The sequence below is a fragment of the Mytilus californianus genome, unplaced genomic scaffold (genome assembly GCF_021869535.1).
Source record: "Mytilus californianus isolate M0D057914Y unplaced genomic scaffold, xbMytCali1.0.p SCAF_5, whole genome shotgun sequence".
In the NCBI taxonomy this organism is placed as follows: Eukaryota; Metazoa; Mollusca; class Bivalvia; order Mytilida; family Mytilidae; genus Mytilus; species Mytilus californianus.
Window position 1 is genome coordinate 23,527,428 of NW_026262701.1, and position 12,347 is coordinate 23,539,774.

Genomic DNA, 12,347 nt, shown 5'->3' on the forward strand with positions numbered 1-12,347 from the left:
GGTGACCCCTGTGGACTAACCCTGTATTTCATTTGATTTGCTTTATCATGACAAACCAGAATATATATGGTTTAGGGGTGGGGATCTCGACCATTTACAAGATATTAGAACTTTCTCAAATGGCAGGGGGTCGGGATGACCCCTGGGGACTAAGCCTGTATATCATTCAAACCATCTTAGCATGACAAACCAGAATATATATGGTTTAGGGGTGGAGATCTTGACCACTTACAAGGTATTAGAACTTTCTTAAATGACAGGGGGTGGGGGTGATCCCTGGGGACTAACCCTGTATATTATTCAAACCATCATCGCATGACATACCTGAATATATATTGTTTAGGGGTGGGGATCTTAACCACTTACAAGATATTAGAACTTTCTCAAATCGCAGGGGGTCGGGATGACCCCTGGGGACTAACCCTGTATAACATTCAAACCATCTTAGCATGACATACCAGAATATATATGGTTTAGGGGTGGGGATCTCGACCTCTTACAAGGTATAAGAACTTTCTTAAAAGGCAGGGGTGGGGGTGACCCCTGGGGACTAACCCTGTATTTCATTTGATTTGCTTTATCATGACAAACCAGAATATATATGGTTTAGGGGTGGGGATCTCGACCATTTACAAGATATTAGAACTTTCTCAAATGGCAGGGGGTCGGGATGACCCCTGGGGACTAAGCCTGTATATCATTCAAACCATCTTAGCATGACAAACCAGAATATATATGGTTTAGGGGTGGAGATCTTGACCACTTACAAGGTATTAGAACTTTCTTAAATGACAGGGGGTGGGGGTGATCCCTGCGGACTAACCCTGTATTTCATTTGATTTGCATTATCATGACAAACCAGAATATATATATGGTTTAGGGGTGGGGATCTCGACCATTTACAAGATATTAGAACTTTCTCAAATGGTAGGGGGTCGGGATTACCCCTGGGGACTAACCCTGTATATCATTCAAACCATCTTATCATGACAAACTAGAATATATATGGTTTAGGGGTGGGGATCTCGACCATTTACAAGATATTAGAACTTTCTCAAATGGTAGGGGATCGGGATGACTTCTGGGGCTAACCCTGTATATGATTCAAACCATCTTAGCATGACAAACCAGAATATATATGGTTTAGGGGTGGGGATCTTGACCACTTACAAGGTATTAGAACTTTCTTAAATGGCAGGGGGTGGAGGTGACCCCTGGGGACTAACCCAGTGTTTCATTTAATGGGCTTTATCATTTAGAACATTTTCAATTAAAAAGATTGTGTCTATCACAAACAGTTTTCAATCTATAATCATTTGAAAATTTAAAAAAATAAAATCCCATAGGATTCTATAGTAAAACCCTCTTTTCTTTTTGCCCCTCAAAGTACCCCTTTATAAACCCCACTGCACAAACAAAACCCTGATTGCACCACTAGACATGTTAGTCTAACATACTGTGAAACCCTAAGTTAATCTGACAAGCGGTTTTGGAGAACGGGTGCGGACAATTTCAAATTTAAAAGCGGCGGAAGAGGAAGAGGAAGAGGAAGAAGAAGATTAAGAATAATAATAATAAGACCTGAGCAAAAACAATAAGTGTTCCCAAACTTCGTTTGGGAGACTTAATAAAACTCAGAGAAGGCCACCTCGTAAAAAAAAAACGTAGTTTTTTTTTACCATTTTTCGTCCTTTTTTACTGACCTGCAGGACACATTAAAGCTGATAGGTACCAGTATAGACAATGTGCCTCAGTCAACAAATTTACCAGAAAAGAGTTCATCTTTGAGGGAAATCAGATCTTGTTATTGCGTTCTAATGACGGCCAATTAAGCCCAAAAAAATTGCGATGTTTCAAAATTATTTTGTTACTGGGATCTACAACCAGAAATAGTTTTCTAAAAGAGTGTATCATTCATAATAAGATTTACTAGTTATATTCTCGCAAGTTAAGATCGTGTTCGAAAGTAGAACTGAATGAGCCAGGCCTACAAAGACGGCCAAATACTCGAAATCTGCAGAACATAGCAACTATTCTGGCTATGTCCATTTTTCTTTATATGAACAGTTTTTTTTAAGTTAAACTAATTGAAAACCATGATGGTATTAATTAAGATCTTGATGTGGATAAACTAAATAAAAATTTAAACTGTCTGCAGACGTAGTGCAAACATTCTTGTGTAAATTTGAACAAAGCATGTCCGCTTTCTCGTACGTACTGAACAAAACATCCTGACTAAATAAAATCGTCTTTTAATTTATTAAGTAACTTAGTTTTTTGGGGCATTGAGTGTATATTTATAAAGGATCATCACGCGAAGAGTGCAACTTAACATGTATATTAAACATTTCCATCTTTTACGGAAAAAAAACGATAGAAGAACTGACTTTTTTTTTAAATTGTATTACCATATATTAAAGGCACTACAATACATGCAATGCAACTGTAAATATAACTAGAATGTAGCCAGTGCCTACGTACCTTCATGTTTTTCGAAAATTAAGAACTTTTTAATTTACAAAAAGGTGTTTTGGTTGACTCGAATTCTATGTTTACTGTCGATGTTCAATTGTTCCTTTCATGCAATTAAAATGTCTGAATAACAGCAGAGATATCAGTATAAAAATAAGACATACATATTGTAGCTTGGCAACATACCTTTCGGTCTAATATTCTTTATAATTTTCACTGAAAGATAAATTAAAGTATAAATTAAAGCATCAAGCGGTATATAACACATCACCCACGCTAAAATTTTAATAAAATACCAATAACAGTTTGATTACTCGACTTTTAGATTAGGTCAAGATTTTTAAAGCAGAAATTAACAAGGTAGATTCGTAGTAAGGCAGGTCCCCTGACACACAATGTTGACTACAACAGTTTTCTCTCTTGCTCAGAAATTCCACGTGCTTAGAAAATAAGTAAGATTATTACCTTTTAAAGAGTATTTTACTGTTTTATTAATATTTCTATATTATTTGCTATTTTTCTGCCATTTTTTGTTCCATGGTCTATTGCACTGGAAATTATCGTTCTATTGCACCTGTGTGCAGTCTATTGCACTGACCTGTTACGACCTCTTATTCTGAAATCTGATTAGTTGAAAGGTATTCATGTTGTCCAATCAAATTGGGTCTTTTAAACGTTCTTGGATTTATTGTTTTGGTTGTACATGTATGCTCCTTACACATTATAATTAATACAGTTGTTACTTTCATGTGTTTTATTTCTAAGAATTTGTTAGAACTGACTCAGTATGTATTAGGTAATAAAACAGTTATTGAATGTGTAACAGTGCAATAGATCAAAATATATTTCCCTCGGTATGAAGATCAGCTCATTGTTCTATTGCCCTCAGCCGTTGGCTTCAGGCAATAGAACAATGAGCTGATCTTCATACCTCGGGAAATATATTTTGATCTATTGCATAGTTACATATTAAATAACTGTATAATATTATATGTAGTATTTGGCATGACCCAATAATGAATCTAACCCATTATATGAAAACACGTATGGTATAAACACACTGTGCTTGTGCCAATACAACTCAAACGATTCGTGAATTTCAATTGACTGAAACTTAATGTGTACTAGTGTCAATACAACTCAAACGATTCATGAATTTCAATTGCCTAAAACGTAATGTGTCTTAGTGCCAATACAACTCAAATAATTTCATGAATTTTAATTGACTGAAACTGAATGTGCGCTAGTGCCAATACAACACAAAACGATTTGTGGGTTACAATTGACTGAAACTTAATGTGTACTAGCTATATAGTGCAAGTACAACTCAAACGATTCATGAATAGTAATTGACTACTACCTAATGTATTCTAGTGCCAATTCAACTCAAACAATTCATGAATTTTGACTGACTGAAATTTAATGTGTGCACTGCAAGTGCCAATACAATTCAAATGATTCATGAATTTAAATTCACTGAAACTTAATGTAAGTTCATTCAATATGCATACAGTCCTAACGTGTTTTTCATACCTTCTTATAGACCAAGACCAATTGAATATATAAATAACTTATTAGCTGATCCTGTTTAACACCAATCAAAATAATAAATTGTGTCATGGACATGCACTGCACTAAATCATCGTTAAAAGTTTATGGCGCGTGTCAATTCAACTAAAATACTAACATTATTTGTGTAGCCCGTTTAAATGTAGCGGTTTCATTGATTAACTGAGACCTTAATCTTTCCATTTTCATACTCATTCATTGTTTATGACATTACATATATTGCGGGAAGCCATCGTACTGCCTTAAATACATATTTAGACCAAGGCAGGTTATATGAAATGGAGTGGTCGTGTATGTTATTGTAAAGAAGTTATTGCTGTTACAATTTTTTCTCATCTTTTCATATTACACCAGAACTTCATCTTTTTGATAAAATTTTATGTCATTATGATATGTGATATGTTATTATTACAACTAGATGCTTTGATACAAAAATCTGACGGTAGGCGACTTTGATTTTTACGGACAGTTCCGCATACTTCAGTAGTGTAATTTTTAAATGGTTCTGTAGTTTATGTGATGAAACAAATGGGTCACATGAGCCTGAATCTCTCACCTCATAAAAAGTATGCAATTTTGATATAATTTTTCCCTACTTAATAACAATCAGTTATGATTGCTTATTTGTAGATCTTATTCAGTGGAATTTTGTAGATCTTGTATTGATGATCATTTTGTAGACAAAACGCACGTCTGGCGTACTAAATTAAAAGCCTGGTACTTTTTACTGTGAACAGTTTTTATCTATCTAGTATTTTTTTTTTGTGATGAAAAACTTCGTTTAATGGCAATAAGTCCTATAACTAGTGTGGTAATTTGGCCGTGTTCACTTATTTGAAGATCGTATAGTGCACGGAGCGAACGGATATATTTCAGCATATACAGCATTTCAACATTCAGTACTAGTATACAGAAAACACACTGACCTCTACTTGGTTTAACTTTCGGAACTTTTGTCACTGAAAGATACAATTTTGTTTTTGATAGAGAAAACATCGAAACATGTTCTGACTAAATTATTGAACATTATTTTCTTATTACTGGTGATGATGGAATGCAATCATGTAAAAGTATAACTATTTTTCTTAATCTTTTTTCATTGTTGTCTTTCTCTTCTAAGTTTAAGATATAAAAAGAACAGCTTCGATTTATCTTTAGGTATAGATATTGTTGAAGTGTAAGCATCCCCAAACCCGTCAATCGATTTCTTTATAATGAAAATAAAATAAACAGTAATGGCCTTGATATATAACGACAAAAAAGATAAAGTTTAATGTAAAATCAAACTCAATGAGCATTTTTTTTCAACTATGTCTGCAAATTCAGGTTATCATTGAATTCCACCACCTGCTACACACATGGATGCAAATGACTCACAATAAATATTCAAGCTACGACAGTACAAAAGATGGAATCAGGAATTAAAACTTTAAAAAGTCATCAAGTTAATCTCAGTAACTGTCTTTAAAGTTATACCTCGACGTTTGATTGTTTTAAGTAAACTAATAAAAATTTCAAACAATATTTCAATGTAAACATACCTTTTGGTCTAACTTTCTCTGTAACCTTTTGCTTCGGATTGAATATCTTGACTACAGGTGTCTTGGTGGCTAAAAAGTTTGAATTGACTCGTCTCCCGAGACTTCCGAATGATTGCTTATACTGCAACTGTGCTATTTGCCTTGTCAAATTATTATGACGTCAATAAAGAATATGTGTTTCATTTTGAACAGTTGTAAGAGTTGCAGTATAAGGAGAATAACTATACATTGTCTCGAAATATAGACTAGACACAGGTATAAGTATCTTTCTGTATAATAAAACACTTATTTACTGGCTATTCGGACAAAAACAAGTTCGTTGTCCCCCACGACAGCAACTATTTCCCTCCGCTTTGCGTCGCGAAATAGTTGGTGCCTCGGGGGCCAATAAACTTGATATTGTCCTCAAGGCCAGTATATAAGTGTATAATAAGCCACGGATAAAAGTAAATTATCACCCTCGAATTAACCAATCAAAATCTGGCATTTTGACATGAAGTACATGTGCATGGCAAAAGGTATTCGTCACCTTCCTTTTTCGCTATATATTTCATACGAAAACACATGCTTACAGTAAATATTTTGAATGCATATTATCGAATTTTTATAAACCATGTCTAAAAAGACACATAATTATCTGAAGTATATTTGTTTGTTTAGTCATAGTTTTGTCGTCATTTGTTTTAGTTTTCTCTTGATATGTACAGGTATAATAATTTGTTACATTTTAATCTATTCGAAATATTTAGAAAATTTCTGAACAAATAATAATATTTGTGTTTATATCATCAGAAAATTAAAACGCAACATAATAAAATATAACCATCAACGAAATAAACTTGTTACAATTCTGCTTCTATTTGTACCAAATTCATTAAAATCCAACGAGAAATGGCCTCACAATATGTTTTTGAAAAGACGTAGTTTTATATGAAATATATAATGAAAAATCACAAGTGACGAATACTTATGGCCATGCACTGTATATTAAATCTTCGTGTTAAGGTTCCCGTATTTTACTGTTAAATGGACTTACTTTTTAAGGTCAACATTACACTTTTACACTGACAGCATCAATCGCAGGCCAGTCAGAGTGTTCTGCGGAACCCTTTTACGAATTTTTATACATAATTCCTGGTCAAATGCATTTATAAAAAACTGAAAAAGAATTCTACATTCTTGCTCAAAAAACATTTACATATATTTATCACATCTGGTGGTAATGGCACAGGACATATGGAAATCAGGGCAAAGCAACCTGGGGAGAACAGGAATTCTATAGGTTACCATATAGAATAGAAAAGAATAAATAGAAAATTTTATTCACCAAATTAGGGCGCAAGGAAGGCATATAACACATAAACAATATCATTTTAAACATTTCCAGAACAATAATATATACAATCTAGACAATAGACAAGTAATAAAAAAACACCAAAAAACACACATTACAGTATAAATAAGAAGATGTGGTATGAGTGATAATGAGACAACTCTCCATCCAAGTCACAATGTATGATAAGTTAACAATTATACGTCATAGTACGGCCTTCAACTCACAGCGAACAGCAAGCTATGAAGGGCCCCAAAAATGGCTAGTGTAAAACAATTCAAACAGGAAAACCAACGGTCTAATCTACATGTATATAAAAAATGAGAAACGAGAAACACCTATGAACCACACTAACAAACGACAACCACTGAACAACAGGCTCCTGACTGAATGTTTGATTACTTTGCCAGATTTATATTATTGATATTACTTCATGGCTTTCTTCTCAATTCACAACTGTGGCGTGATCGTCAGTTTGCACAGAATTCCACTCAAACCGGTGCTAGGAGCCACCTTTAACTTGCAGTGATGTGAGGGTTTTGCTCTATGTTGAAGGTCTCATCGTGACTTTAAGATATAAAAGAGCAATAAAAGCGCCGTTCCTTTGCTTTTTGTGTTCTTTGCTGTTCATAAAATGATTATTTGTCATTGATAGATACCCCACATCATTTCTTTTCTGTTAACCTACTTAATACAGTATACCGTAATCCGTACGTTTTTCCGTCCGTCTCTCCGTTTTTGAATTCAAACTCAAATAGGCTGTAACTTTTCTTTATACTTTTTAAAACATGTCAAAGGAATGGTGTAATGAACATATATAACCAGCTGTCGATTTTCAATTTTGCAGAAATGATATGGTGGTCGTTTGAGGATCGCAAAATTTTCAATGTTGACCTTTGAAGAATACATGGCTTAACAGGGTCTAAATATGGACCAGTAGTGAGCATGCTGTGTTTTGAAAATATCTTTGAAGGCCTTATGATTTCCTTTACCATTTATAAATTATCATAAACGCCAAAATGAGGTTGTAAGGGATGAGGGATGGATATATACCCTACCACGTCCTGTCTGTGTTTTTGTTTGCTGTTTTTCTTTGTATCGATTTGATGAGTTAAGCCTTTTTCAACTGATTTTTATAGTTTGTTCTTATGTTGTGCTGTGACACCACTGTCCCAAATATGGGGAGAGTTACACAAACATGTTTAACCCCGCCACATTCTGTATGTGCCTGTCCCAAGTCAGGAGCCTGTAACTCAGTGGTTGTCGTTGGTTCATGTCCGTCATATTTGTTTACCGTAAATTTGTTTTATTATAAATTAGGTCGTTAGTTTTCTCAATTGAATTGTTTCATATTTTTAAGTCGGAGCTTTTTTATAGCTGACTATACGGTATGGGTTTTTCTCATTGTGTAAGGCCATACGGTTGTCTTTAATTGCTTACATCCACTTTCATTTTAAGTTTGGTGGATAGTTGTCTCATTTACAATCATACCACATGGCCTTATTTTTACACTTTTATCATAATAATATTATTTTTGTCATTCTGAAGAAATTAGTTTGTGTTTAAAGTCGCTTGCATGGGTGTGTACAGGATTTTCATGTGTTCAATACCATTTGAAGAATAAAAAAATAATGATTGATGTTTCTTGTCATTTTGACAAACAAAGTGTTATTGATGTGTAAATAAGCTATACGTTTTGACTCGTAAAGCGCTTGGTTGTGTTTTAGTCACATGATTTGCTAGTGAAGAAATGCTATTTGTACATTTAATTACTTTTTATTTCCTTTAACAACATTTTCAAACATATCGTAATAATTGTCAACTTACTTTTGCCTAATTTGTCTTTTAAACCTTTTACCTCTTCAAGCAGATTCTTGTAATTTGCTGTGAGTTCTTCAGTTTTTGTCTGATGTAGAAAATGTTAAAAGTCGATTTCATTGGTTATATCCAAAAGAAGCAGACATATAGCTAAACTTCAGGAAAATACGAGAGGAAACATTAGTATACCGATGTCGAAATCCATTTTTGATATACAAACGAAGTGGGGGAAAAACAGAGGGAATCCCATGAACTAAAAAAGAAACGAGAAAAAAAACTGTTCGGATTTGTCAATTATCTGTGGCACTTGTGTTTAGAAAAAACTGTAATCCTTTTGACTCTTTAAAGCCATGATTAAAATGTGACAGGCAAACAAAATACATCAAAAAAGAAATATAAGACTTGGAAAACGCCCAACGGTAACTACATGAAATAACTTAATTATCATAAACGTAAATATTGAATTTAAGGTTGATCATCACTAAATAGTTCCTGCGATAGAATGTTCTTATACTTTGCCAAAATGTAGTTTTTAACATTTTTTTTCAAATATACTAAAAAGTACGGTTCACAGTGAGGGCTATTCCATTAAAATGTATGTGGGAGGGTAGGAAGGGACTTTCAAAATATCCCTACAATCAGGAACAATTGTTTTAGATAACTTTGCATAATGGTAATAGATTCATATTATAAAAAGACCCATACCCTACATTCAATAATTAATTTTCCCTTCCTACCCTCCCACATACATTTAATGGAATAGCCCTGATATATTTGAAGCTACAGGTTGTGCAAATTTGCCCTTGCAATCGATTATTAATGACAAAACACTGTTTTTGTTGATCTTGTATTGCTGATTTTTTTTTCCATTTCAACAGTGTCTCTCTGTCTTTTTTAATTTTTGCATAAAACACAAAGAGGACCTTGTACAAGAAAAGATCACTTAGCCCTTTGGACCAGGTGACCTAAAAAGGGTTGAGACACGGTTCCTACTCATCATTGAAAGCTGGCAAAACCTTAAATGTTCAATCAAACGTTCCAGGCCTGGAAAAACCTTAAAATGGCTTATTTAAAGCCTTCTTCTCTAATGAGAAAGGTAAATATGCTAGATATACTTACGGGAGGTGTGATGAGCTGATTGAAGCTGTTAATTTTCTGCTTGATAATATTTATGTACGTTTCGGCAATAAAGTTTATCGACAGGTTTTAGGTATTCCTATGGGCACCAATTGCGCCCCTTTAATAGCAGACTTGTTCTTGTACTGTTATGAATCACAGTTTATGACCAAACTAAGTAAAGACCATTCTAAATTGCATTTAATTGATAAATTCAACAACACTTACCGTTATCTTGATGATATTTTTTCGATAAATAAACAAGAATTTTCTAAATATACTACCGAAATTTACCCAAAGGAAATTAATCTAAATAAATCAAATATAAATGGTTATAACTGTCCTTCCCTAGATTAAGTTATTTCAGTTTCACCCAGGAAACTCTACACTAAAATTCACGACAAAAGGGACGATTTTTCATTCCCTATTATTAATTTTCCTTTTTTGGACGGTGATGTTCCTTTGGCACCATCTTACGGTGTTTATATATCACAACTCGTTAGCTATGCCCGTGTCTGCTGTGACGTTTTGGATATAAGTGAACGTAATGTATGTATTACTGGTAAATTATTAAGTCAGGGATTTCGTTTCCACAAATTACTTAAAACCTATACTTAATTCTTCCATAGATATAAAGATTTGGTTTTGAAGTTTGGTTGTACCTGTAGAAAACTTATTTCAAATGGGATAGCACATCCCAATTTTTACGGAGATGTTGTTTACTGAGCCCGTAAATTTAAAAACAATCCAGGTAAACTTATCGATCCTTTAAATAAATGTATTTTAAAATGTTACCAATTCAACACTGTTATTAGATCTTTGAATATTTTTTTATTGGTTTTAATATAATATGCATATTCATTGCACTACAATCTGTCGATACCTGTATCTTGGCATTGCACAAGGTCATGTTTTTCTCTGACTGTTTATGACATCTTAACACTAAATCCATTGGATGTTGGATGTGTACTGATTGATATTTTAGTCTTAGATGTATGATTTTTTTTATTAGTTGTTATTGGCTTTGAACTAGCTGTCAGTAACTGCGATTACTCTCAGATCTGTACTTAGTGTCTTTTTGTTGTGGGGATGTATAAGTACCCTGCCACGTCCACTCTGTGTTTTTGTTACTTGCTTTTGCTTTGTATCTATCTGATGAGTTAAGCCCTTTTCAACTGATTTTTGTAGTTTGTTCATATGTTGTACTGTTACACCACTGTACCAGGTTAGGGGAGGATTGGGCGCCCGCTAACATGTTTAACCCCACCACATTCTGTATGTGCCTGCTCCTAGTCAGGAGCTTGTAATTCAGTGGTTGTCGTTTGTTACTGTATAGGGTGCTATAAACAGTTTCGTATACAAAACTAGGGGTTATTCCCCGACTAAAAATAACCATGGAGGGAAATCCCTTTTTATTCATATAATTGGTGAAAAAGTATCATGTTTTTTGTATTTGATTGTATAAATTAGTTAATAAGCTTTCAATTTAAACAGGTGAAATAATTAAAATAATTTTAAAAATTAGATTAAATATACATGTTTTGAGGGGAGACAACACTGTAAACATCCTGTTGTTTTGGCAGTGAAAATTGAAAACTTATTTGCAGCCACTGTAGCTCTTTTCGAAGCAGGAAACCGTACCCTGAAACATGATTTTTATTAAAGGCCAGGTAAAAACCTATGAATTTCATACAGTTTTGATTATGGGAAATGTGCCTGTATCATGTTTACATGGGTATGCACATGAGCTGATTTCAGGTTTTTTATGTTCAGATTAATAGGCAACTTTTTCTCTGGATAGAACTTTTTTACTATACTAAAAGTACACTATATTTTTATTTCAATATGAACTAGAGACAATTCTGATTCCAGTGATATCTAGTTTTATACAAGTATCTTTATTAACCATTCCACCACTAAGGGTCACTTAGACATGGTCCCTTAAAATATGACATCATAGAAAAAAAACTGTTGATTGCACCCATATCATATTTCTTTTTCGTTCATTATTTTGTACATAAATCCGTTAGTTTTCTCGTTTGAATAGTTTTTCATTTGTTATTTAGGGGCCTTTTATGGCTGATTATGCGGTACGGGCTTTGCTCATTGTTGAAGGCCGTATGGTGACCTATTGTTGTTAATTTCTGTGTCATTTGGTCTCTTGGTGAGAGTTGTCTCATTGGCAATCATACCACATCTTCTTATATTTATAAATCGTGAAAACAACGACTTATTTTTTTTTAAATATTCAAAAGGGTGCTCTTTATTTGAAAAAAGTTTCTGTTTAAGCAATTACAATAAAAATTTGTATACAAATTGTTAGACTGATTTTCCATAATATCATTGAAGTGGAATTAAAGTCTTATAGGATTGTAAGTATGCTTTATTTTATCACCTTGCACTTCCCCACTTGACTGTGTTTTTCTACAGCAGTTTGTTCAAATTCTTGACCAGTTGACCAGTTTGGTTTGATAAAACAAATTGGAATTTGGTCAGAA

At 33.6% G+C, this 12,347-nt stretch overlaps 1 protein-coding gene across 6 annotated transcripts in view; it reads right to left on the bottom strand.

Moving 5' to 3' along the window:
- Positions 1 to 12,347, bottom strand: part of LOC127703040 (uncharacterized) — a 925,706-nt gene that overhangs the window by 871,175 nt on the left and 42,184 nt on the right. For all 6 annotated transcript variants that reach the window (XM_052207424.1, XM_052207422.1, XM_052207423.1 and 3 more), the window contains 4 exons: positions 8,743 to 8,821; positions 5,583 to 5,651; positions 4,968 to 5,000; positions 2,659 to 2,688 (listed from right to left, as the gene is read on the bottom strand). In XM_052207424.1, the coding sequence (XP_052063384.1) occupies positions 2,659 to 2,688; positions 4,968 to 5,000; positions 5,583 to 5,651; positions 8,743 to 8,821 (211 nt within the window). The remainder of the gene's footprint in view (positions 1 to 2,658; positions 2,689 to 4,967; positions 5,001 to 5,582; positions 5,652 to 8,742; positions 8,822 to 12,347) is intronic.